The 26,729-nt window shown below is 46.0% G+C and overlaps 1 protein-coding gene across 1 annotated transcript; it reads right to left on the bottom strand.

Moving 5' to 3' along the window:
• Window positions 1-279: 279 nt before the first annotated feature.
• Window positions 280-25,234, bottom strand: LOC149340746 (ammonium transporter Rh type A-like). Its single transcript, XM_089549599.1, has 9 exons — window positions 19,299-25,234; window positions 16,013-16,196; window positions 15,032-15,182; window positions 13,120-13,264; window positions 10,598-10,761; window positions 10,026-10,163; window positions 8,947-9,080; window positions 6,113-6,282; window positions 280-2,531 (listed from the first exon to the last, which is right to left on the bottom strand). The coding sequence occupies exons 1-9, from the start codon at window positions 19,459-19,461 to the stop codon at window positions 2,329-2,331; spliced, it is 1,452 nt and encodes a 483-aa protein (XP_089405725.1). The 5' UTR covers window positions 19,462-25,234; the 3' UTR covers window positions 280-2,328.
• Window positions 25,235-26,729: the final 1,495 nt, after the last annotated feature.

Raw genomic sequence — 26,729 nt, 5'->3', positions numbered from 1 at the left:
GAATGCGCTTATTTCTCGAAAGTGCTTGTGATAGAAAGTTCGCAGTGGGTCGGTTATGGATGAAGAGAGCGTTCCCTTTGGAAGGGCTCATGACGGGCGCCGCCGATCTGAGAAAATTTTTCCCTTTCCCACAAAACGCACAATCTGAGATTTCGCCAATGTTTGTCTGTCCGAAGTCTCTGGCAGATAGCAATCTTCCCTCCGTGTTATGGGCAGTCCGCCAGTAGGCTTTATATTTATTTGAGAATACTGTAGCCCTCAATTAAGGGCCATAACAGAAAAGGTTTTTCTTTTAATTTTCGAGGAACAAAAACCTCAGGCACCGACAAGACACAAAAAACATAGTCAAAACACGAATACAGGACCAGCAGTGACAGAAAGAGAGAGAGAGAAGAAAAAAAACACTTACTTAAAGGAAACTGCAGCACTTTTTTGAGAATTTCGCGATATTCAATGATTAAAATCTATATAGACTGTAGGTAAAGTATGACAAATGTTTTTGCACTAGTATTTAAAATAGTGACGTAATCGACGATTGAATGCACCAGAGGAGTGCAGGGAAACTCAGCGTGACGTCACGGAAGGTATGCTTTCAAATTACCGCTGTCGTCAGCCACACCCTGCCCTGACTCGTTAGACGCTGCCAAACAACTCTCGGCAGGGTTCGCCTTCGGTGGCGTTGTTTTTTTTTTTCCTTCAAAGCAGACGTTTGTGCGTTGGAAATGTACCGATACCTTCGATGACGTCATCATGCGCCCCCCACTTCGTGTTGTGCGCTGCAGAGAAGCTTCAATGGCATTCGGATTTTAATCGGCGATTGCTTCAATATTTCAAGTGCTAGCCCAAAAAGACTTCGCATGCTTTACCTTCAAATTTCACAAATTCGACCCTTTAAGCTCGTTGATTTCTAAAACGTACGCAGTTTCCCTTTAATGACAAAACGCTCTATGGCGGCGAGAGCCTAACCTCGGCTTTCACGACAACGGTGTAACACTACTAAAGCGAATGCAGCGGATGTGTATTCAGTCGGCCACAAAAACAACCTTTTTTTAAGCTTCACAAGTCGACGTTACCGGTCAGAATATGGCTTCATGTCAAGGGACCTTCGTACTGTGGTTAATGAATTGCCGCCAGTGTGAGCAACCAGAGGTTATTCACCACTGCTTTGTGTTGTGTCGTGATGCTGCATTCTATTGGGTCGTACCTCAAGGGACTCTTAAAAAAGGCATTGAGATCAGGTCTTGTACTATAAGATTTCTGCTTGTAATGGAAGCCTCTAGGATTCAGTGTGACCTTTTGGTGTTCATCAGACTGTTTAGCCTGTGGAACTGTAGCATGATGCATCGACAGGCAGAACCGCCGCGTTCAACAAAGTCTCCATTCACTAAGCAGTGCACTTGTGTGCGGAGGTATATTCCACGGAAGATCTACTTCCTAACTGGTTGCCTATTCTTGATGCAAATATGTGCCTTCCGCAGTATAGTTGTGCGGGCGGAGTGATAGCGTGTTGATGGCGTGAGAATGTACGATGGGCTGGTACAATGCGACTTGGTTAAGTAGGGCTTGTGGAGAGTCATGCTGTTTTTGTTCTTACATGCAATAAGCATTTAAACAAAAGCTATGACGGTGGCTGAGTGGTCTATAGCATCAGAAAACTTAGCTGCACAGCTGTTCCGAGCGCTGATTCGAATCCCACTCGGGGCTGAATGTTTTTTTTCTGCCGGCTACCATTCTGACTGAAGAGTTCACAAGTTTCGGATAAGTTCGGCTTCCTATTTTCTTTCATATGTGGCTTTAGGTTCTGCCTCGGGTTTAATGCGGTGTCCGGACGATGTTCACGTGTGTGTCGAGGATAGGAGCTAAACGCATTGCATGCTGACCACAGTCGTTCTGCATCTCACAGTTCAACCCATGGTACGAAATCGAGTCAGCGGTTGCTGCTGAACAGCCCTCCTTTCTGAACGTGGGAGCCACGCTGACATTACATTCTAACAGTTCCTTGCGGTGATTTTTCTCATCATTTGAAAGATTAACAGCCGCGGTACCAATGGTCGTGTTGAATACGGGTTGAAAGGCTCTACTAATGCGCGGAGTGAAAGGCTTTGAAGCAATTGTGACCACGGCAAAAGCAGCATTTTGGTGTGTTCTCAAGATTTTTTGAAACAAAGCAATAAAGAGAAGCGCTCATGTGAAGACATGAGTAGTTATTAGGCAAATTACAGCTACCAACTTCGTAATCCGGTCTTGCGTCACGTCTCCTAGATTTAGCCTCCGTCTGTAATGCGTGCATGTCGAAGACCCAACTGGCAGTTTCGAGTCTCCGGGCGCTTAGTGCTTGAGCCTCGAGTCGCGCATGATGCTCATGACGCGATTCTTGAATCGTATCGGGGGCCTCCTCGGCGGAGACGCCCTCCTTGGCTTCACTTCGACGAATGTGGGCGCATCGGGTCCGGCCACGTTCCAGGCGAGATTGTCGTCGAAGAGATCCGCACTGTCCACTGGGTCGAAGCACTCGAGCCGAACCAAAAGTCCTGCGCAGATGGTTAAGGAGAAATGGCACACCTCCATGAACGCTACGGTGCGCACTACCAGCTGATAATAACTACAATACATCGTCGATGAAGTGGCGGTCTTGTAGCTCATTACCGGCGGCTAAGTTTACGCAACATACCACAATGCGACACAGCGGAAAGTCAGCGTGCAAGCGTATTGGTTTTGCAAAGTGAAACCAATAAGTGAAACCATCGAACAAGGAGGCTAAAGGAAGCGTGAATTTAGGTCATCCGGGCAAAGAGTTCATGATTTCAACTCGTTGGCCTGGTTTGCGGACTCTCTAGTGTAAAATGCTTACGAAAATCGGCCTTCGACCCAACCTCGAGCATAGCAAGCACGTTAGTTATGGCGCTTCTGAGTACAGCTGCCCTTGCGCCATTAAAAATCAAATCCTTATCATAAACATATAAAACTAACTCGTTAATTTGAACACATGACAGTTCGCATCTAACGCTTCCCTTCTAAATACTGCCAGAAAATACAGCTTCTGCAAGTCAGCTTTGTCATTTTTAACGTAGCGAAGCTCAGAATGGGGCTTCAAAGCTTTGAAATCAGTTCACATAATTCTGCACATTCTAAAGGTGCTCTTGGGACTCAATCACACAGGTTCTTCCAGTATAAATGTACAATCACTGCATTAAGAAACTTTAACTTCTGCATGAATCAGATACCACACACCTGAGAAGTGAGGTTGGTGACCTCGTCAGAATTTCTTTGTTGTGTTGGGTTTAATGGCACATACGCATCTGAGGCCATCATGCGCCTCGTCAGCATTTCGTGACGCGCTATCTGCTCTTTAGATGCCCTAAAACAGGTACACATAAAAGGAAGCATTCTTACAGCTTGTTGGAAGTGGAGCCTCTTTGCTTTGATATACCAGGTGTTTGAGGGAAGACCGGCAATAATTTTTTTAAAAATATGCTTTTTCACGTGTGAAGGCGGCTTCCGCTGCACAATAATACCTGCGCTGTCGGACATCAGAAAAGAGCTGAATAATTTTAACTAGTTGTTGTTGTTAGTGGCTATTTATTGGTAATAATAAAATAAAAAAAAGTAGGAACAGATGTTGCTAGCCGCAGCATCTGCCATCGAAGCCTTCAGCACCTGAGCTGCGGCTAGCGGGAATAAAATGAGACGGAGAGGACAGGGAGAAGGAAAGAAAGGGGGGAGCGATAGAAGAAACTTAACTATTTTCTGATAATTAACCATTACAGTTGGACACCTGGTTTGAATTAGAAATTTGTAGCCGGTTGTTAGTAATATCCATATCAGTTTTTAGAATTTCGGTAACACGATTACCCTCGACTCTGTAGATCGACAAAATATTGCTGTTTCGACTAGTTACGTGCACTGGAGCAGTGTCTTGACCTGCATGCTTTCCGAAAGCGCATGTATTTTAGTGTGACGTAGCCAAAATTTGCTAAGTCACAGCACCGAAGGTAATCGCGTTTTATAAATTCTAAAAACTGATTCGAATATTCCTAACGACCGGCTACAAATCTCTAATTCAAACCAGTTGCCTAACTGTGCTAGTTAAATAGTTATTTGTAGCTAGTTAATTTCATTAACCTGTTTTTTGGTCTCCGCCGACACTGGTATTATTACGCAGCAGAAGACGCCGTCAAATCTCAAAAACCTTATTTTTAAGAATTACTCGCGGGCTTCCCTGAAACAGCTTGTATACGCACAGAGAAAATATTTTCGCGAACTGGTGTGTTAAGCCGCTTCTTTCATCAGCGGGTTTCGAGAACAACGTATTTTTGACGGGAATACTCCCTTCGAGACCAATGGCTGGAGACCGGGGATATAAAACTTTGTTGAAACAATTGCAATTATTTCGTAATTTTGTTTCTGCTACCGATAAGCACAGTTGCTCTCCAGCCATTTACCAAAATTATTGCCCGTAAGGTGAGGTCCCTTTAGAAAACTAAATAAAACAAACAGTCATCAGTTTGTAGTATGCACACACTTGTTGTAGTACTACACGTCTTCCGTTATGCTTCGATTACGTTAAGGAAAAAAAATATCCGCCAACTATATTAGAAATCTATTATTTACCGTTTCCATTTCTTACTCGCGTTTTCTCGGTAATCGAGGGCGAATAAGAAAAATTGCGCAAAGAGGACCATTCTTGTATACCTTCACTTTTGTGACGGTCAAATTAAATACACTAGCAGGCCGAGAATAAGCTGTAAGCCTCTTCAGATTCTGCTTCAAGAAGTCTGACAGTACGCAACTAATATTAAATGAAAGAAAAAATTTTCTTTCCTCACTTGTCTGCTATTTCACCAACCTAGTGCAACCAGAGGTTTCAGTCGCACCTTTGAAACCTAATGCAGACTAAACTGAGCGCAGAACAATTAGGAAGAATTTATTCGATTGGGAGAGTTGGATGCCGTAAATATACAGGGCGCTCTATGCTGTAGAATTCATTTGCGTTGCCAGCTATGCTTCCGGTGCGACATCAGTTCACGTTAAACGTCCTCATATGGTCGAAACTATTCCGGAGTCCTCCGCTATGGCTCCTCTTTCTCTCTTTCTTCGTTCACCCCAGTCCTCCATTCCCTCACGGCGCGGTTCGAGTGTCCACCGAGATATATATGAGATAGATACTGCGCCATTTCATTTCCTCAAAACCAATTTTATTATTTCTATACATACAAGATCGACGTGCCTGTACGTGAAGGATACTATACTACGCGAGAACTTTTGTAGCCGATGGCGCAAAAATTAGACAGACGACACACGCCCTCTTTTCATACAGCGCGAAATATAAGAACCCGGTCGCAATTTTTTTCTAAAAGAAATATATTAGTAATACGCATCACTTCAACCATTTTTCAAAAATACCTCAAATTTTTAGCGTCAGAGAGTCACGGCAAAAGCTTTTTCTTTACAACTGTGTTTCTAGGCACGCGCTGTTAACAGAAGCTCCCATAGATGGCGCCATATGCACCCACGACGGAGCGAAGCTACCACGCAGCGAAGAAAGCGCCAAGCGTTCAGACGCATCGTCCTATGGACGGACTACTCGGTGGTTTGAACACTTACGGACGCTGCACTCTTGTATCATTCACTCATCCGCTGGTAGAAGATGTCCCCGTGTGTACCCAACCCAACAAGGAGAGTGGAATACTGCTGGTAACTGATGTAGGGACGAATTATAACGAGGAGCATCGAAACGAAATTACCTTGAAACGAATTCGTCGCTCTTGGCAAAATAGACTACGCTTCGATATATACGCTTGCTTCGGCATCATACAACTGTGCCTACTACTTCGCCGCTTTTCACCACTGACAGAAATTCGGTATATAGTGTTGTACAGAACGTTAAGCAGTGCGACACATCACATGAGCACCACCTGTATGACTACCGTATGTTCCTGAGAAATCAACTTCCATATTTATCTGAGCTGCTCCAGGCACAATGTCTACCCCGCAAAAGCATGCTGTCTCAATATATCTCAGACGCGCGCTATATAACAGCAAGTACTGAATACAGCGAGCAAAATCCATGTATAAGTGTTCCAGTTTACAGATCACCTGGAAAAGCAGGTACCTGTGGCTACACCCCCAGATATGGCGATGGCCAACGTGGTGAGCAGGGCCCACAGCTGGTATGCGGCTTGTTCCCCGGCGGACCGGCCTAGCCCGGAAGTGACGTTGAAGCCGCCTCGCCCGTCGGTCGAGTTCACCTCGGCCGCTCTCGCCGGATAGATGGAGTACAGGCTGGAACCACGAACACGACACAGCTTCATGAGCAGGTATATCAGACGCACTTGCGACGTGGATCATGCTACTTCGCTCCTGCGTTCTTATGCAATGAAACGCGTATTGGCTTGCCTGTGTTTTCGTACACTTTTCGCACCAGAGAGATGAGAGCATTGAAAATTGTTTCTACTGACCTATTCGAGATGCTGTTTCGTTCGAGAATCACTACGAGCATGCTGCACCTGTACTTATTCATACAAGGCATAAAGGCTTAAGACGAAGCTCTGGACATCTATCTGGTTCTCCTATTGACGGTACACAGCAGACACGCTTCCACCTGGTGATCGTTATGTTGTACGAGCAATTAAATCTGTTAACCGTTAAAGATGCGCCGAAAATTCAATGTAACATTTGCGTGCGGATCGTCGGTTTAGGGTGTGAATTTCTTCCCAAAGAAAAAAAAACTACAATGAAGCAGTTGCTTATAAAGCAGCGTTACAACATTTCGACAAAAGTTATTAAACATTTCAGGCCCAGCAATTCTGGATAAAAGCATTTTTGAGCTGGAATGCATTTATGAACGCAATTTTTTATATAAAGTAAGATTTCGCTATAACAATCAATATATTCACAGATCACCCGACGGCAATTTGGCATTTTTTTTTATTAACGTTTTTTATATCGTCAAGAGCGTCCCCCTTTGGTTTTCTATGGCAGTTTTAACTGTTCTATGCGATCGATGAAAACAGTCTAAAAGAAAGATTTTGCTACATATCGGAAAAATGGACCATTACCTTCAACGTTTCCGTGGCAGCATCTTGCAATTTTTCAATTTTCAAACTTTTTCTTTCGATAAGTTTGGGCATGATCCTCAAAATTAAAAACGGTGTATTAAGAAGTACTTGACTTAAAAATTGAGAACTTCTTAACACATCGCAGCTATACAGTAAGTCCAGCTATTACGCGATTTAAACACATTTCATGAATATTTGATGGCAATTCTGGACGCAACGAGATTATAGTTGGCTCATTCGAAGCTGTAAAACAGCTCGGTATAAAAAGGATACCGGGACCATATAGTGGTCAACTTTTTGTCAACTTCTTAGCTTCGAATTAACTCTCAATGACAATGCATAAACAGCAATAACGTGTCCTCGATGCGCCAATCCCTGGTTTCAACGAGCCGTCATCTATACGGTTCAAAATTTTGTGATATTAACACTTTTTTTTTTTTCATTTCGAAATACTCTGTCCGAATCATGGTTCTCTCAGTGCCTGTAACTGAAATTTTGTCTTTTTGTTCCCTATAAGAAAAGCAAAGAAAAACAAGGCTCTATTCTTATCAACTTGTCCATTTCGTTGTTGCGCCTCAATGCCCGATATGAGGACCATTGCTGTCATTGCATTACTTACCATCAACCATCTGCTCCACAACACGCGTATTAATTACAGGCGACCCATAGCTCTTTTATACGGAAGGAATTCAATGCTATAGCCCGTCAGTACATCCCGACGTTTTAGAACTAATAAAACTCCTTAATTTTGCGCAATTCGTGATTCCGAATGTGTGATCACGCTGACACGGCTGAATGGCGTTTCGAAAAGAATTCTGTGCATGTCTGGCTACTAATACCACCGACGTCGTGATCCTGCTGCTAGGAAAGCACATATGCGAAGCACATATGCGAAAGCACATCAAGTTAAGTGCAGCGTAGCTCGGACACCATCACTCTGTCGACAGCATCAGAGCATTCCCTACGTTCACATCCACTCACAGACAATTTTTCGGAGCTTTTCTCTTCTGCTTGCCTGCAAGTGCACACAATCAGAAACTTAAATGATCGGTCAAACCTCCCTAACCATTTTTAGACTGCACTAACACCAAATTAATCATTTTGCTGCTGCTACTGCGGCCGCTGTTACATGCTGTTCAAGGCGTTTTTTTACAGAGTGAGTTAGAGCATACAAAAAAAAACGAGCGGCGTCCTCTGCCTACTCCATTTTCTTCACCTGAGGCCTGTGGCGCCATCGTCATGAAATATTCAGAAGCTTGATCAAAACTATGAAACGGAAGCCTCATTTGGCTGCCGCCATTGCGGCGCCACGTTCGGAAGCTGTAGCAGCACTCGCTTTGAAGTACTTCGTATAACGTTGCCACCATTTGAAAAATACAGACGTTTGTCAGTGTGGATGCAATAGGGCTAAGAGCTACACCATAACTTTTGCTTGCGGTTGTGCCACGTGCATGCTAACTTGAACGCTTACGTGAGTTTTCATTGAATTTTTTTTTTCATGAGATAGCATACGAGGCCCATTCGGAAGGAAAACCTGCGGTGCGACACAATCTCAACCTGGCAGGGTTGGTACATGGAAGAGCCAGAAGAAACCTGCCGCATACTGGAGAAAGGGAAATCCCCTATTCGCTGATAGGAAAGACAACATAGAGTGAAGTGCAGTATAAGAGTAAATGAAGGATTGTAATAAACTCAAAAGATGTGCGTGGTGATGAATTGCACCTGCAGTCATGTTTTGTGTGCGTGGTACTGCATGGTGTGTGTGCTTCGTATAGTTTGTGTGGTAGTGTGTGGCCGCTCACAACGAGGTTCTTTTTCTACAGCATTGTCACAGCTTGTGGTAATTAGGTGTCTTCCAAGTTTTTGAGGTTGTTAAAAGCGCACCCACCTGTAGCCATGAGATTGATGGGATACCGTGACCGCCACGATGATGCTGCTGACTCCGGCGAGCAGTCCCGGCATGCCGTGCAGGTTGTGCACACCGCATGTGTCGTGTACGCTCCACCGACGGGACAGGCAGGGCTGCGGGCAGAGAGCGGCAAGGCATGGCAGCGTATACTGCATTGAAGCAGCCCTTTCCTTGTCACCGTCCCATAGAACTAAAATCTTATTCACCGTCTAACCATTTATAAATGTGCGAGCTCGCCAGCCATCGCCACTCTGTAATGTCGGCGCCATCTGTCGGTGCCACCGGAGAACGTTACAATGCGAGATTATGAAATGCCCCTGACACACATACACACACACAAATGGTACACAAATAAAACAAAAGGTACATTGCATGATTATATAAACTTCCTTCGTATGTGACCTACTGCCAGCTTGCCCAAGGAAATGCGTTGCTTCACGTTCTTTTACTGGTCCTTAAACAGGAATCGAACCGTCTTTTAGCTAAGCAATATACGCTACGCGGTGAATATTGCTCAGCATATAACATGCACTGACGGTTGTGTGCATGAGGCACAACACCGTTGTCCTTGGTCATATATTAGTTCCAGTCACGAAAGTGGTACCGGAAGGTATCTGAAGGTATTTTAAGTCGCATACAATAGACGTCATCCATCTTCTTTCGTATATTGGTCAGTACGAAAGCATTCATGGGCGACAGGCAGATTGTCGCTGTCGCCATAAAACTCCCGTTGGACCGCACATTGCCTATTTGTTCCCTATCGATCCGCTTAACAATTACATAGCATGAGAATAACCTAAATGTAAAAGTGTCTTCGTCAACCCTTGCTATCTTCATTCCGGCCCAATGATTTTTAGCCTAACCCTGACCTTAACCCTGACTCAGTGCTTCAGTCCTCCTTCCGTTTTTCAGCGTTCTTAACCAACGAAACAAACTGCACTCATTACGCTAAGAATCGCTGTAATAGAATAGGACGGTAAGAATGGTTTATCGAACTCCTGAATTCATTGTAATAGGCGAAGCGGATGTACCGCATATACTATGGGCATTGAGCTCACCGTGATGAACTTGTATCCCAGGACTGAGATCCCTCCCGCTACGCAACCGACAATGATGGCGCTATGAGGGTCAGCCAAGATGCTTGCTGTGCTGCCAATGGCAACACCTCCAGCAAGTGTCGAGTTTTGAATGTGCACCTGTGAACAAAGCCAGTAGAAATCTGAACGCACTTTTAGTACCAACCTTGGTTATGTTGAACATTATGTTTGAACATTTCAGGAATATGCAGTGGAAATCAGAGCCAGTTTACTGATGACGGAAAGCAAAAGTCAAACATGTCGCGGTCGCACTGGATCGCAAAATGCAATAGCCCGCAATTGATTTTTAACTTTATTATGATCGCGTCAGTTGCAGTAATCTATTCAGAGCGTATACGCACCTTGGAACACTCTCAGCACACTCTGAGTTCTAATCTGTTACTTGTTACTGGCGATGAGTGTGTTGTTGAATAAACCAACGGCCACTGCCCGTGCAACCAGGAGCTGCCCAAGACATTATTCCAAAACCTACACTTCTCTCAGCAATAGGATCCTGGAATCGCAATAGGAAAACTGAAGGTCGTGCAACCGACCATGTCGAGCCTTCCTCGACCATCAAGACACGACGATGCGGCGAAGGCAGTCAGGCAAGACGCCGTCAGGGCAAGGTAAGTGTTGATCACCGCCCGGTGCCTCTCCGCTCCTTGGACCGTAGCAGCGTTGAAGCTCGGCCAGTACAGCCACAGGAAGAGCGTACCTGCATGAGTGCGAGTGTTTCATGTATGGTTCATCGTTGTCAAAACGTGAAGTATTCGAAGGAGAAGGGAGGCAGTACTTAAGCTGCCGACGCAAGCCGCTCTATTTGGCGCCTAGAGCCAACTTTGTCTCTTGATGGATTCATCGGTCACCGGCCATGGTGAAACACAAACGACGTTTCGGAGCGCTACGGCTCCCTTGTTCACAATTATGAACAATTGTACATAGTGAAGAAGAGAGCCGTAGCGCTCCCGAAACGTCACTTGGGTTTGACCACGGCCAGTGGTCAAACCCAAATCATCAAGCCATGATTCCTGATCAGACGGTATGCCGTCGAACCCTCGACTACATAACTTTGTCTCTACTGCGAACAATTAAAGCAACTACAATCGGTCGTTACAGCGAAATCTTCTTGGCTAGTCAATTCATTTTGAATGAATTGAAAGTTGTTTACAGGCGAACAAAGTGTTTGGGTTCAAAAATAGCTTCAACCACCAATGCAGTGCTTTGGAAACTACGCCACGAGAAACATTCCAGTGCTTTTAAAAGGGTTTGATTCCCCGCAGTGTAGGTGTAATATTTGGTGCGTTCATCAGGACGCATTCTATCTTCATGAGTGCCAAGCCCAGTTACGGTCACAACCAACGTGCTGGAAGTCATATTTAGAGTGACAATGACTCAATGTCACTAATAAAGGAGCTAACGAAAACTCTTCAGTAAGCGCCCGCTCTACTACTTCGCTGATTTAAATGTCACAATGAACTCTCTTTATACCATAGAAACTAAACAAAATTGTTACCAGTCTCAAGATAAGAGAGATCATGAATTAAAGCGGCTTACAACGCGCCCGATACAGCGTTGTATTTTACACTATACTACCCGGTGGTGTTAATCACACAGGGAGGACGAATTCAGGATATGCGTTCGCCTTTGACTGTAAACAAATTCCGTGTGACGATAGCACAGCTAGCTGAAAACGAACAGTGTGCCGCTATACTGCAGTAAGAAGTGACGCCAAGAAGCATCTTGAGCCAGCACGAGGTCTTCAGATCGAGTGGTCTCCCTCCCGATATTCGTGAACTGCGGACGAGAGTGCAATTCATTCTGAGCAAACAAAAACAAAAATTCATAGAACCCTTATGTGTTGGCAATGGGATATCATTAGAAGCTGTTGATACCTTTACCAGAAGTTATCTCACTTCCGGTCCGGTGGCGCACCTTCCATCCAGCCAGTGGGAATTTTACAGTCTGGTGACGTCACTTTCCTCCAGCCAAAGGGCGAATTTCATGACCGGCGACCGATTTTTTTCCTGATGATGTTTTTAATACTATCGGAACATTGCTTCGTGCGTTCAAACCTTGGACTACGAGCTGGGTGATCGTCGTCGAAAAAGCTGATGGTTACGCTAGCCGCTTCAGGCTGTCCTTCAAGCAGCATGGGTGAAATGCCCACGAGCTCACGGGGAATTCCTGGGACGGGGCTTCCCCTTTTCCCATTTATGAGCTTTACGCAACGAGGAAAACAGCGGCCTGTTTGCGTGGCAACAACGCATCGAGCGTGCTGACCGTATTGGACTCTGAATAAAGCGAAACCGGCAGGGAGCTTCCTGTTACACCTCTTCGGCCACGTTAAAGAGGAGGCGCCACGTCGTGTTTTGTTGCTCTGATTTTTATGGCACGTAAGCAGCCAAGGCTCTCATGCGCCGAATGCAAATGATGAGGCGCCATGTTTGATTGACTCTGTGCGCTTACCTGATGAGAGATATTAGCCGAGAACTTCGAACTTATCTGTAAGCACTATTAATTGTCTAATCGAATATTGCAACAGTACATTTATCAACCTTGCTCGTGTTGAACCTTTGTATCTCACGAATAGTTGGAGTGCTTGACCTAGAGGTTATTGCTCATATTGTACCGGCTATTAGGCGCAAAGTATTACTGCACGTTTCTTCAAGCTGTCTTAAAAGCAATTTCATGGATTGATTGATTGATTGATTGATTGATTGATTGATTGATTGATTGATTGATTGATTGATTGATTGATTGATTGATTGATTGATTGATTGATTGATTGATTGATTGATTGATTGATTGATTGATTGATTGATTGATTGTGAGTGAGTGAGTGAGTGAGTGAGTGAGTGAGTGAGTGAGTGAGTGAGTGAGTGAGTGAGTGAGTGAGTGAGTGAGTGAGTGAGTGAGTGAGTGAGTGAGTGAGTGAGTGAGTGAGTGAGTGAGTGAGTGAGTGAGTGAGTGAGTGAGTGAGTGAGTGATCGAGCAATCAAAGCAGTCGATCAGATCGAGCGGCCGAGCGATCAGATTAGTTGCACTCAATGATACAGAATTGTCAACCACAGACCAATCATGGCGAAGGTGTCAGAAGTGTACGATGAAGCCTCGCCGCGATGGCTCACGTAGTCTTTTCGATGTACGACAAAGGCTAGCGCCAGACCAAAGTAGGCTCCGAATGTGTGCAGAAATATAGAGCCGCCCGGGTCAACAGCCTGGAAGAAGACAAAAAAACTAACTCTTGCAAAAAGAAAAAACTATTGCAAATGGTACCTTATGGCCTACTAAGCGGCCTAGGGGGCGTTTATACGGCAATGTTCTATAAAATGCCAAAAGATCACCATACATATGTAGCCGCATCAGACTGGCTTATTTGCATTTGACTTTTCCCCACTGATTTTTTTTTTTTTTTCGCTTACTGCCGCCAGGTTTTGAAAGCGGCATTCTAACAGATTTTTGAATTTTCGAGCTTCGCTCACTTCTTACTTCTGTACAAGTTCACCTTTTTCATGCCTAAAATATATACTCTTCACTGCAGCAGCTTCTCTAAATGAAATTTATAGCATTGCTTTTGTCTATTGCTAGCAATATATTGTTTTCACAGTACTCATCTCAGCAGCCTCCATCTGTACTTACAATGAATTTAGAAATATATTAAGTAAATTTAATAAACCAGACGTCACGCAGGCTTAATGAAACAAAATCCAAGATAATTTTTATATGGAAGCTATCAGGTAAAAGTTCAACTTTTCGCGGCTTGAACAACGACAGGAACGTTTTCTTTGTCTGCTAGCGTCATTTAAGCATATTCTCAACCGTAAGTAGTACCGGATGCCAAATAATAGCAGAGATTATAACAGTTGTCAATTTGAAGGGCACTCTCAGTAATGCTTCGTAGTACTTTCCAACTTATGAATTTGGAAATTCTACAGACATGCATTAGGCCAGAGAATTTGTCCTTGTCTCCTTCGCAAACCTCGCAGTCCGGTTGCCCCTGTGCAATGCGAGGTTCAGCAACAGCTATTTGCGGTCTGAATGAATAATATTATTTTTATATTTCTCCGGTAGAGTGCGACTAACTTCACTATGCTCTCACTCCAGACGTCACTGAGCCCGTAGCGTTGCTACGGCGTCATGCATCGTGACGACACTGCATTCTCACCAGCGCTGCAGAACCACGAAACGCAACTTCAAAAGCTGCCCCTATAAAAGCAAATAAACTGTGACACTATTTGATATTGATCAGTGCGTGGTGCCCCAAAATTTTTCTGGCGTTGAATATAGAATCGCGGTGTCTAGCAAACAAGTACTGAGCGTCTACTTTCCATCTGTTAGCATGACTGCTGCGCCCTTCTCGTGACCCTGCTTAAGTTAGAGTCCCGTTTTCTCCGCACACTGTAAAGTCACCATCAGCGCTTTCCTCTCGTAAGGGGCAACTTCATACCGAAACTAAACAATCCACGCTAAACTGCCCTCTCGGCCACTTCTCTTCTGTTCATCCGAATTCCAGGCATCATAGGATGGCGACAAGTATGGGAGTCGAAACAATAATGACCTTTTTTTGCACCTCATAAACGAATCTTACCCTGTTGAAGTATGCAACACAGATATCGTCACAAGTTACTTGCGTAGTTTCTAGTTTCGCTGTTTAGACTATCGACTTTGGGACTTATTACGTAAAACTGTGTGCACTCCTCATCGTCTCCTGACTTCTCCGCATCTCCTGAGTTACTGACAGAATAACACGCTCAGAAAGTGTGCAGTAACAGTAAGACTACTGATAACTGCAACCTTGCTTCAAGAAGACTGCGCGATGCTAGTGCTACGATGGAATACACGAAATAGCGGCTGCTGAAGACAGTTATCTGCACCTTGAATATTTACTGTCTCATATGCACTTGAAATGAAGATTGACATATTTTTATTCCAATTGCTACAAATAATGCAAGGACAGCATAAAAAGAAGTTAGGCAGTACTTTACCTGCAGCACCTCTACGCCTAGGTACTCGTTGCCTGCCCCTAGCGCGGTCTCTACGAGACCTACAACGGCATTCTGGATGATGCTCGTCTTGCCCAACAGCGCACCCAGCGAGATGAGGTAGGTGACCGCCGAGAACTCGGCTCCCAGAAAGCTTGAAACAAAAATATTGTTTGAAGAAAATTAGTGACCTCTTTTTGTCGCCGCTAGACGATAAGCAAGGCAGTTAAATTCAACCATTAGCATTCTAGGCAGCATATTCCATGTCGTTTTGACAGCAGGAAAAAAAAAAACACGTGAAATGAGCTTCAAATCTCAGTCCTACATCTCAAGGGAGACGACGCCTAACAGTGCAGTTCGAGGGCAACAAAATCAGACCAAGCCAAGCCGCTAATTTATTCTTAGTCTTCTTTCTTTTCGGTGATTTCGCAGGTAATCCTGTCACCCTGAAGGCGATTAAGCGGTCTAATCAGCGCGAAAGAATTCTGCTTAGAGCTTATTCGAAAACGGCGCGCCTAATTAAGTCAGACACCTAAAGTACCTAATGTATAGTCAGCGCTATTGACATATTGCAAACACTATGCAAACATTGCGTTCTGCAACAGCTCGTCGGTTTCCGTTTTGAATAAAAAGAATGGTTTGGTTTAGTTTATGGGATTTAACGTCCCAAAGCGACTCAGGCTATGAGAGACGCCGTAGTGAAGGGCTCCGGAATTTTCGACCACCTGGGTTTCTTAAACGTGCACTGACATCGCACAGTACACGGGCCTCTAGAATTTATCCTCGAAAGAAAGAATAGAAAGAATAAAAAATATCAGTGGTTCATGTCGACTACCTTGCGGCAAGATAGCGCTAGACTTGAGGCTACCTTAGAACTGCAGCAGGGTGGCAGTCAGTTAGGTATTAGTAATAGAAGGAGGAGGAAAAAAAACAGGTAGATAGAATGACGTAGGGACTGTCGGAGTTGTAGCCGCGGGAGCACACCTTTCCATGTCAAGCCGTATCTTGGACCCCCGCACACGCCATATTCCGCGCATGATGACCGCCCACTGGAACACGATGGCACTCTGGAGCAGCGTGTTGCCCACGGCGCCGTAGCCGAAGCGGCGAGGGAACGTCATCAGGTAGCCGAAACCGACGTACACCATCACGTGCACGTCCTCGAACACTGCAGCCACAGAAGGGACCAGGCAGCCAACGGAGAGCGCTCAACGACACCCAACAACGATTATGTTACTACTGCACAGAGCACTTAAAATGTCGGTTTCTGCTACTAATACTTCCAGGGAAAAGAAATTATTGTTGACAACACGGGTTTACATAGTAACAATTATTTCGGCACGCACGTTCTATGGCGCACAGAGAAAAACAAAGAGGGAAGGCAAGGGAATTCACGGACTTGAAAGAAAGCAACAAGCAGGCGTAAGACCGAAGCAAGAATATGAGTATTGACATTTGGCTTTCCGGTCGTGCCTTACAATTGTTCCCACGCAAATATATATATATATATATATATATATATATATATATATATATATATATATATATATATATATATATATATATATATATATATATATATATATATATATATATATATTTTCTGACTGAGTACCTGTTCCTCGCACTCTTCTTTTTTTTATGTGTGTGTGGGTCGCACTGCCTCTAATAATTTTTTATGCGTATTTTTCTGCTATGTGCTTGGTGTTTCCCACTTTCCTGTTCTGTGCCCGCCCCTATAAAAGGGGATGCATTCACAATGTAAAATCACTCCTGAAGAAGATCGGTCTTCCGATCGAAACGTCGAGTTGAATAAATATGTTTCCTTTAACGAAGCGTATACTTCGCTATATATATATATATATATATATATATATATATAATAAGTTGGGGAAGTCACATTGAAAAACCTAACAGATTTATTCAACGTTTCGACCAGGGACTGGTCTTTTTATATATATATATATATATATATATATATATATATATATATATATATATATATATATATATATATATATATATATATATATATATATATATATATATATATATATATATACCAGGGGATGAATGCGAATAAAGCGTCGGGGTATGCTTAGCATTAGTGTTCCCTCCGGATGGGGAGGGTGCCGCGTGGCGTGACCCAGTCTGTCGATCACCGTGTGACATGACATACCCGCTTCACTCGCCCGATCCAATCTAGCAATCGCAGTGTGCCACGCCCTACCCCCTCGCCACTCTCTCCACCCTTAGACATTCATTTGCGACCGCGGTTCCTCTATCCACTTTCTCCCTGACCTCTCCCTCTAGCCTTTTCCTTTTCTTCACTTTGCCACCTCTTTCCGGATTTTCCGAGGCTTCACACGCCGGACGCTAACGTCGGACTTTTTTTTTCCCGATAATAGAGGTTCTGATGCTAACGCAGGAAAAAAAAGTGACTATGCTTAATCTATGCTGCCTAAGTCGCGGAGCTCAACAAAAACAACGGCAATAACTGCCTGTTTTAACTACGAGATCCGTTTATGGGAGCCCACACCAAGTGGTCGTGTAGCTGAAGCCCGTTGTAGTAGTTGTAGTAGAAATCCGCGAGCTAAGCCAAGCCAAGGGAGAGAGCGAAGAAAATGCTCGCAGGACGGTTACGAGAGTGTAATGCGAATGTTTTAACGTTAAGTGTGGTACATGTAAGAGCGAAGAAATTTTATACTATTCTGGCCTAAACTGCTAGGTCAAAACTGCCAAGTTCCCCTCCGATGCTCGAGCGCACGGAACTGCTCTCCGCAGCCTCGATCGCGGGCTTTCTTATCCTGCATACACTGTCGCAGCCGGCCGCGGTTGTGTCCTGGCACGATTCAATTTTCGCCGAGTGAGCCATCGCCGCCGGGGCTCCCGTCAGTGTATAAACACGCCGTGCGGTTATTGGTGCTGAGCGCCTTGGCGCGACGCCAAGGTATGCTCTGCAGACGGCGCCAACACCGACGGTGCTGCAACTGAGGAACGAGCTAAGTAGAGCTAAGGCACTGAAAACAGTATTATATTTGAAAAGGCCATTTACCGGTAGCGTAGCGACCACAAGCACACGGTGCAGCTAAGGAACAGCTGTTCGCACCACCAATGCGTGCGGACAGCGGAAAGAGGAGTTTTGTGCGCGGGCGATTAGCGATGACGAAGACGATGATGATGTCCTCAGGCTTAATGGCACATACCCACGGCGGGGGAGATGACGAAGAATAATTGATGACGAAGAATAACGGCTGGCGCTTCGTCGTCGTCGTCTTCATTTCAATGTGCACTGTAGAAGGCGTCGCAGACGTTGACTACGACGGCGCGGAACTGAGGAAGGAGGTAAGACGAGCTGACACTCTGAACACTTGGTTTGGCTTGGTGTACTGAACCGGTGGCCTTGTGGTAGAGCATCCGCCTCACATTCGGGATGTGCTTGGTTCGATTCCCCGTGCCGACAGGAGCTCACCCGGTTTTCCAATGGGTACAAAATTTTCCTGGACTGATGCTCGGCTTTTCTGGGCTGAAATGCTTAAGAAAAGGGTTCTAGACCAATCCACTGCGTTTGCAAGTCAGTGATTCGTTCCCCAGTCAAACAAATGAAATCCACCTCATGCGGTAAAGCCAGCAGAAAGGAACGAAAGAAGGAAGGAAAGAGTCCCCTCTTGTGCAATAAAAAATCTCTCTCTCTCTCTCTCTCTCATTCTCTGGTGCACTCCTACGCTGAGGGGTAGGCCAACGGAACGACGACACCGGTTACTATGACAACACGGAACGGGGCGAACTATGTTCATACAGCTAGGGCTGTAAAAGAACGAATACAGTGTCGTGAGTGTGCTTTGGTAGCCATTGCGATAACGTCGGCATAAAGTGTTCCGATAAAGAACGCGAAGTTTCAGGAGAAGCGAGGTACAGTGCAGGAGAGTATACGTCGGGGTGAGGTGGCGTCTTTGTCAAAAGTAGCCAGGTAACAGGACTTTCTTCTCAGCTGTATAGTGGAGCTCTTGCACCCCCCCCCCCCCTTACCCCCTCCCCCCAAAAAAAGAGAGAGTGAAAGATGAGGACAAGGGTTCTCCTTATCTAAAACAGATTTAGAGCTTAAGGGGTGCCAAGTGCTCTACTACGCAGCTAGGAAACAGACCCCGTTGCTTAGTTACTTTTTACAAGGAAGGCAAACGTGCACTTTAGTTAGAGTTTTCTCCCAGCCGTGATTATTCAGTAGCATTAGGTACATCGTGGGCGATGTGGAATCGGAAATACCACTCACTTGGATAGTAGCGGTTGAAACTCGCGTCGTTGAGGTCTTCTTCAGCAGCTGCAACATGCCTAGGCTGCACTGACCTTTCGAAGGTGACACAAACACCAAAAAGGATTAGCAGAATCCCTTCGATGAGACCCAGCGCGAACGCCGTCTTGATGCGAGGCTCCATGGCAAATGGACAGCGCACATCGAGCACAGTGCGCGCGCTCTCGCTCGACCTTCTCCAGTAATTCGTTTTCTTAAATCGTCGGGAAACGCTCGCGGAACGCTCTGAATATTTCAGCTCACTATATACCGTGGCGAAGCACGATTACGGACGTGGGCCCGTCGGAGGGTAACTTTAAAGCGGGCACACACCGACGGCGATTAGAGGGAACGAGAAAATGCAGTAACGCACCATTAGTTGGAATCTCTCCCCCAGCGCTCCCTCCACCGACAACGGCGGCGCGAGGGACCCCCGCAGCTCACCGTTAAAAAGAGCGCGTCGAAACGGGCCGCCTCCACTACACGTAACTGAGAGCACCCAGCTCTCGTACTCTTAGCGACGATTACGATGAAAAGGTATATACTCTTTATCAAGTAAATTTCTTCGCATTTTTTCCTGAATCTCCGTTGTCGTGGAAGGCATGCTTGGAGGTTACAGCGTTGAAAGTATGGCGCTAAGGTGAAGGTATGAAAATGTCAGGTGGATTCGTTGAACTGCTCCTCAGCTCTCGTGCCGTGCGTGTCTTCCTTTTTCTTACAAGGGCCGAAGTGGGCCTTAAAGGTCGATTCTTCATGGTAGAGTAAGGAACCAAAATCTTGACCTTCACTTTTGCAGCGATGTGTACGTATGCTCTGTTACGTCTGAGTCGTTCGCCGCTTCTTTTTTTTTTTTTAACACTGAGTGCCCTTTTTTTTACCTGCTTTCTTCAAGATGTCGCTTCGAGCTTTATACATAGTCTCTTTCCAGGGCAGAACAATCAACAGCCATCAGTTCTGCCTTTTAAGGCGAAAGCCTTTAATGCCTCATCGTTGTCGACAGAAGCTTGTCGACTGAAGGTTGTCAGCAGAGGTGTCACGCTTTTCGGTTTGTCGAAATGGTTATGAAGTCAGAGTGCGCGGATTCGCAGTAATGAGGTCACCCACGGATGACTGACGCCCCCTTTTGGATCAGACGACAACTAATCAAATAGTCCGTTCGCTCCGACAGGGGCTTTGCAGTCAATGCCAAACAGTGTGCCAGCAAAGGCTTTCGCCTTGCAGCACTTTAGAGAACCAAAGTGCCCCCTGAATTTTTTTTTCCACCAGAGCTTGGTCACTATTGCTTACGGCAGTGCCGCAGTGTGTTATGCAAGACCTTTCGGCGAACACTGAATAAGATTCCTCCAGGCACAGAAAAACGGTTCCTGAAAGTACTAAGTAAGATGCTGGGAAATGTCACGTGATCACTGTTCTCGCCAGTGCGTACCAAACGCCTTCTGACGTCCGCCAGTGCTAAAATTATGCCCCGAAAAAAAGAAGTACGACATTGAGAGCTGTAGCACGGAGGTTTTGTGGTGTTTACGGAGTCACTGTGGTAGTGTTGGTAGAATTAGCCATAGTTGTGCTAACACTGGTAGCAACAGCAGTAGTGCTAATAATATGACTGTCGCAAGAAAAATCAAAGATGTTATAACTCAGCAATTAGGTGTTCATCTGCTAGTTGTTGCGTCCGTCTCAAAGAAGCATACGAATACTTCCGCGCGCAAGGTCGTGTTCTGCGCTAGGGCGTTAGGTTGGTTTTCTAATCTTGCTAGGTTTCCCCTTGGTTTCCCCCCCTGGCTTGTCTCGCAGTTACTGGTCTCACAGGTAAAGAAACAACAATTTTGGCTCAAAGGTCTCTCAAAACCTAACCTAAAAGGTAATACACACATTGGAAACGTGACGAATGATTGACTTGCTGTGGATTATGGGAGTAAAAAGAAAGGCAAGGAAAATTTTTATTTCTAGAAAGGAGAATAGAACTGATATTTTACGTTAAAAAAAAAACTCAGCGCTAAATTTTCGCGCCACAAACTTTTTTTTAAATAGGTACTGAGAACAAACTAAAGTCGATCTGTACCAATAGACTGCCGCATTCCAACTGCAGAAACGCTACTTTCACACGAAACGGAACTTTTAAAAGCCAGAAACGGCCGAAAAATTAAGTACAGGTGTCGCCACCTGTGGACGATTTCCCAAGTTAACTGCGTTGCGCAACCAGTTTCATGGATGCGGATCCCAGAGGTTAGCCTGCATCATCATTAACTTCAAAGCGGAAATCACTGACTCCTTCTCTGTGCAGGCGTCACGAGCTTGAATCGAGCGGCAGGAAAAGTTTTATGCGATATTTTCTCAGCAATGGATGCGTCTTTTGCTGTCTCACAAACGTCAGCATAGAATGTTTTACCAAAAACACAAACTGGATGAAGTCGTCCTTAGCCTCTCTTTAAACGTAGATATGCAAATTTTTAATTGTGTTCTTATTCATTGTCCTAAAATCTTATTTGTGATAAAATTCCAGTAAAAAACTTGACGCGTAGATCGTGAATTCTGATGTGAGAAAGATGCAATAAACGCTGGGTTTACACTCGATGATTACTTTGATGCTTTTAATCTAAGCTAAGGCTTCCCACGCAGAATAGTCACCGAGCAGGAGGGTGGGGAAGTGGCTAGTAGGGCCTCAGGAAGGCAAGCTGCATTTCCCACTGCGTCCTTGATTTCTATTTCGCCGTGGCTTCTTCGCTCGGCCCCTGCGTGGGCTTCTATGGGTTCGTAGAGGGTGGCGCTTCTGGAGGGTAGATCTGGGTGGGTTGGTTGTGGATGGCCCTTCCGAATGGTTAAGGTGGCCGGCTGTGGCTGGTGCTAGGCTAGGCTGGTGTGGTCAGAGAGGCGGCTACCAGTGCTTTTGCAAGGTGCAGGCTTCCCGCACACAATGCCGGCATCTCCGCCAAGAGCCACTAGCAATGCTATCACAGTACACTCTTACCGAGCCTGGCTGGAACGAAGCCTGGAACGATAGGAAGGGACGCTCTCAGTATTCGTGCTAGTAGAATGGGCTGAGGCTTTGAGGGAACCGAGTCATGCACCGAAAGCAGTTCTCAAAATCAGACCAGGCGGCTATTATACGAAGCCATCATATGACAGACCTACCTGCAACTAACCCAGGCAAGTAAACGCAGAGGGAAACCCCTGTTACCCTTTCTTACCGTCTTAATCGCTTCCGCCTAAGTTAAAGCCACGATGGATCTGGCTAAGGGACGCACTGGAAGAAAGCTCGGATACTGACTAGCTAACGATGACGTTACGGTTACCCAGCACCGGGGTCTTGTTCACAACAAGGCCCCCGAGAACAAGAACCCCGCGCTAGGAGCCGAAACAATATCTTTAGCTGGACGGCGTCCGTGTTTTCTCCAACATTCAGGAACAACTTTTTTTATAATTGCACCAGACCCTGTCTGACACATTAATGTCCAATCCACAAGGCAAGTTTCACGGCTATAGCCATCACCATTTGCCCAGCACTGTTCCTTCCATTTTGCCAACATACACAGCAAGGTACTATTCGAAATTCGAGCACTGTTTGGTCACTACGGTGACGCGTCTTTGCACATGGCATTCGTTGCTATGCTGCGATGCATTCACGTAAGTTAAACTATTTTCGTTGTTATTTCAGATTATTACTCCACTGCTGCGCGTGATCGAGATCTCTGGTCTTTCCGCGATTTCTATTTCCATGACAATTTCGGCGCAACTAACGCCGCGACTTCCGGTAGTGAAAGCGCCAAGACGCTCAACAAACCATTCGTGAAGAACTTAAGGCGACCCTGAAATGACTTCCATGATCGTATTCTAGCGCAAAAGATCTGTACAGGTGGTCTTTGCGGTATTCGAGTCAAATTTGAAAGCTCTGCATGGACCCTATAATTTAGAAATAACATAAAATCATGGCTCACCCATACATCCCATTGACGTCATCGGGGTAGGTGACGCAATGAGGTGTCGCCCTAATCGATCGCGAGCTACTGCGAGCAGGGTTTTTTAAAAATTAGTTCTAAACTACAGCTTCCACGCAGAGCTTTCAAATTTGACACGAATACCCACTAAGACCACCCCTACAAATCTGTTGCGCTAGAATATAACCATCGAAATCATTTCAGGGCCCCTTTAAAAGTTCGTTTCCATAAATTACGAACGTTGATAATCGCACGTAACTAATAGAACGCGCACTGTTCCCCACGGCAACGAAAGGGTAGCCGATCCGAGACGGGAGACAGATTGCCGCCGTCGGGGGTGTAACTGATGACGAGGAGTCGCGTACGACGCCTCTCCACAGCAACCGCGACGAGGTCAGGACGAGCGACAATTCCGGCTGCCACAATGGGCCCGGCAGAGCGGAAGGGGAACAGCATAAGCAAACCGTGCCGCGCGGCCCGGATTTGTTCTTCGCCGTCCCGCTTTTCCTCAGAGCTCCGCCATGCAGAAAACGTTACAAATTACCGCCCGCCCCATTTATCAAGAGGAAAGAAGGGCCGCGCTACCGCTGTGTATGGGGAAGACGACGGTGCACGGGGAAACCCGGAAGAAGAGGAGTGGCGGCGGCGGGCTTTCCCGAAATAGCAGAACGGCTCTCAACGCGCTGCTGCTGCACTCGCCCCCAGAGTGCGGGTGGGGGTGGTCGATAGATTAGTTCACAGGGCTGACACGATGCGGCGCTGGCGCCGCCTCCTACGCTTGTTGCGAAAGGGCACATCGCGACCCTTTTTAACGAGGAATTCACGAAGCAGGCGTAATTTACAGGTAAAAAACAGAAGCGGCGGGCATTAACAGCTATGAATAGCGCTGGGCTGACATATGGAGTCGATCGGCACTGGAGATAAACGGAAAGAAGAGGGGTTTTCCCGACTTTTCTTAATAGTAGAGGGTGAAAGAGGAGTTTTTCCCCTTAAGTAGCAAGAATCTGAATCAGGGAGAAGGACACACAAACTATCTATCCAGTCCAGTCAGTTCGGACAAATTCTAGCCCGACGCACATACATGATCCGGCCTGCCCCTTATTCGGAGAACCGGGTACAATGCTACATATGGCACGGCTATGCCAAAGAAACCTTTGACACAACTTATGGTCGCTGGGAGGCCACCTTGCGCAGCGAGGACCCCGCTGTTCAGAAGAACCGAACGGAAAGGGGCCGAGCAACGCTTCTGGTCACTGGGCTGAGATTAACCAACTTATAAGCTCCCAATAATTGTTTTTCCACCATCTCCGAGCTTCGGAGCGAAGCGATTCATCTTGTGGCCATAAGTTTTCAGTTGCGACTTACAACGATGCACCTAATGTTTCCCTACCAGCTGTCACTGTGAAATAAAATACTTCGGGACTCTTCGCTGTTATCTGAAGAAGCCATGACAACAACCGCTGGATCATCTACGCCCCGCAGGGCGCTAACTCCTATCGACTATGGATGCACATTGCAATTGGCTAGAAGGTCGCCACGTGACGTTATGACGTAATCGAGAAAACGCTGATCGGCTGGAGGAACATCCCGTAATCCACGTAACCTTATTAGGAACAGTGAAGCGCTCGCAAATGCAAGGGATCAGAAGCGAATCGGCTGCATGCACAGAAATGTGGCTACGATCAAGTCATCTTTATTTAACACCACATGGATGTCAACTTACATCCCTCTCGCCTCGACCGAACGGCCGACATGATGTGTCAAGATATCGCAGACAATCATTTCAAACAAAGCTGTACGTACGTAATAGCCTTCCCTACGGCACACGTCTTGAAGTTGACAGCTTTAGATAAGCGTGGGCAAGCGGCGCGAGTCTTGGCAGCTTAACAATCTGCGCCAACTGACAGCAAGTCAAAACACTTCGGCGCTGGCCCGTGGAAACTTCAAATACTGATGGCGAAACGATTTCATTACCAGCATTTTTTTTTCTACAATTAGGAAAACTTTTTTTTTTATGGGGTTTAACGTCCCAAAGCGACTAAGGCTATGAGAGACGCCGTAGTGGAGGGCTCCGGAAATTTCGACCACCTGGGGTTCTTTAACGTGCACTGACATCGCACAGTACACAGGCCTCTAGAATTTCTCCTCCAAAAATTGTAGCCGCCGCGACCGGGATCGAACCCGCGTCTTTTGGGTCAGCAGCCGAGCACCATAACCGCTGAGCCACCGCGGCGGCATAAGGAAAACTGCGAGACAGAAAACTTGACAACTTCTTAAGACGGCATCGCTGCCATGATGAAAACGTAGTGTGTTAGTTAGGCTTAAAAGCCTGGAAATTGCCAGCAAACATCACCTGTATCTTTTGATTATAATGCGCGAATTGAAGGAGAACGCCACAATTTAAAGTGAGCTATCGAATCAAACCGCAGATGCAACGCTGCATTCTCTTGCGTATTTTGTCAGAAGCGGGCAGGAAGCGCACTTCCGTGCAGTCAACGCAACCCGTACGCACGAAATACGTGCTCAGATAAACGGCACGCCACGCGTTCGTTACCCATGGTCCCAGCAAGTACGCCAGCTCGCATCGGAAAGTTGACTAAAAGTGAATAATACCGCTGGCAATAGAGCAAGGGGGCGGGGTTCGTAAGCGTTTTCTGGACTTATCGTGTGCACCAGACAGTCTTGACCCACGCCCGCTGACAAAGATGGTCCTCAGACGGTCTCAGCAGTAATCGCCGGCTCAGAATTTCCCATTAGCTCATCTCTAACCCATGCTTTCCCTTATTTCCTTCATGTCACCGCACCCCTTTCCCCCGTGCAGGATAGGAAACCGGCACTCTACATAGGTTAATCGGCCCGCCTTTTCTTTCCTGCCACCCTCCCTCGCTCCAGGTCGAAGTTGGCCAACGGAGCTTTACTTTAGGCTGCGCTTTGCACTCGAAGCAATCTATGATCCCGCCGAAAGGCAACGAAGACTCATGTGAACCCGCGCACTTTCTGTAATGCTTCGAGAAAGCAGAGGAAATTATTCTCGAAGAAATGCGGACAGGCCGTTTCCGGACAATTATTTACTGTCGCTATCAGCCCAGCTACGTCCCCAGAAAAAAAAAAAAAAATGGAATGCTTCTGTCATTTATCTCCACTCAGTCTTCCACACTATCCTCGTAAACTTTCCGATCGGGATGGATGGATGAAAAAAAAAAAACGTTATTGTCGATAAATTTAAAGTGTTCTTGCCCCTTACGGGTCACTGGGCGCCGTGGTCGATCCTTGGTCCAGGATGCCGCACTTGAGTGCTGCCATCGTGGCTCGGCGTACAAGAAATCGTTGCGTTTCCTCGTCCTCACTGGCCAGCAAGTGCTCCCACTGCATCACACTCGGGTTGTTTATTCTTGGCTCTAAGTCTGCCTTAGGGCAGGTCCATGTGACATGCTCTAGTGTAGGGTTACCCTGACACCACGGACATTCGTCTGATCCTCCC

Source organism: Amblyomma mixtum, chromosome 6 (genome assembly GCF_055824585.1).
Source record: "Amblyomma mixtum isolate Tamu chromosome 6, ASM5582458v1, whole genome shotgun sequence".
NCBI classification, from domain to species: Eukaryota; Metazoa; Arthropoda; class Arachnida; order Ixodida; family Ixodidae; genus Amblyomma; species Amblyomma mixtum.
Note: the sequence above shows the minus strand (reverse complement) of the source record. Positions and strands in the feature narration are given on the sequence as shown.

Excerpts from the sequence above, each read along its gene's own strand:
- LOC149340746 (XM_089549599.1), bottom strand. The coding sequence starts at position 19,461 with ATGGAGCCTCGCATCAAGACGGCGTTCGCGCTGGGTCTCATCGAAGGG. Across the intron at positions 15,183-16,012 it reads ATACGGCTTGACATGGAAAG|CTTTCTGGGAGCCGAGTTCT; the intron begins GTGTGCTCCCGC and ends TTTTGTTTCAAG. Across the intron at positions 13,265-15,031 it reads TAGGCGTAGAGGTGCTGCAG|GCTGTTGACCCGGGCGGCTC; the intron begins GTAAAGTACTGC and ends GTCTTCTTCCAG.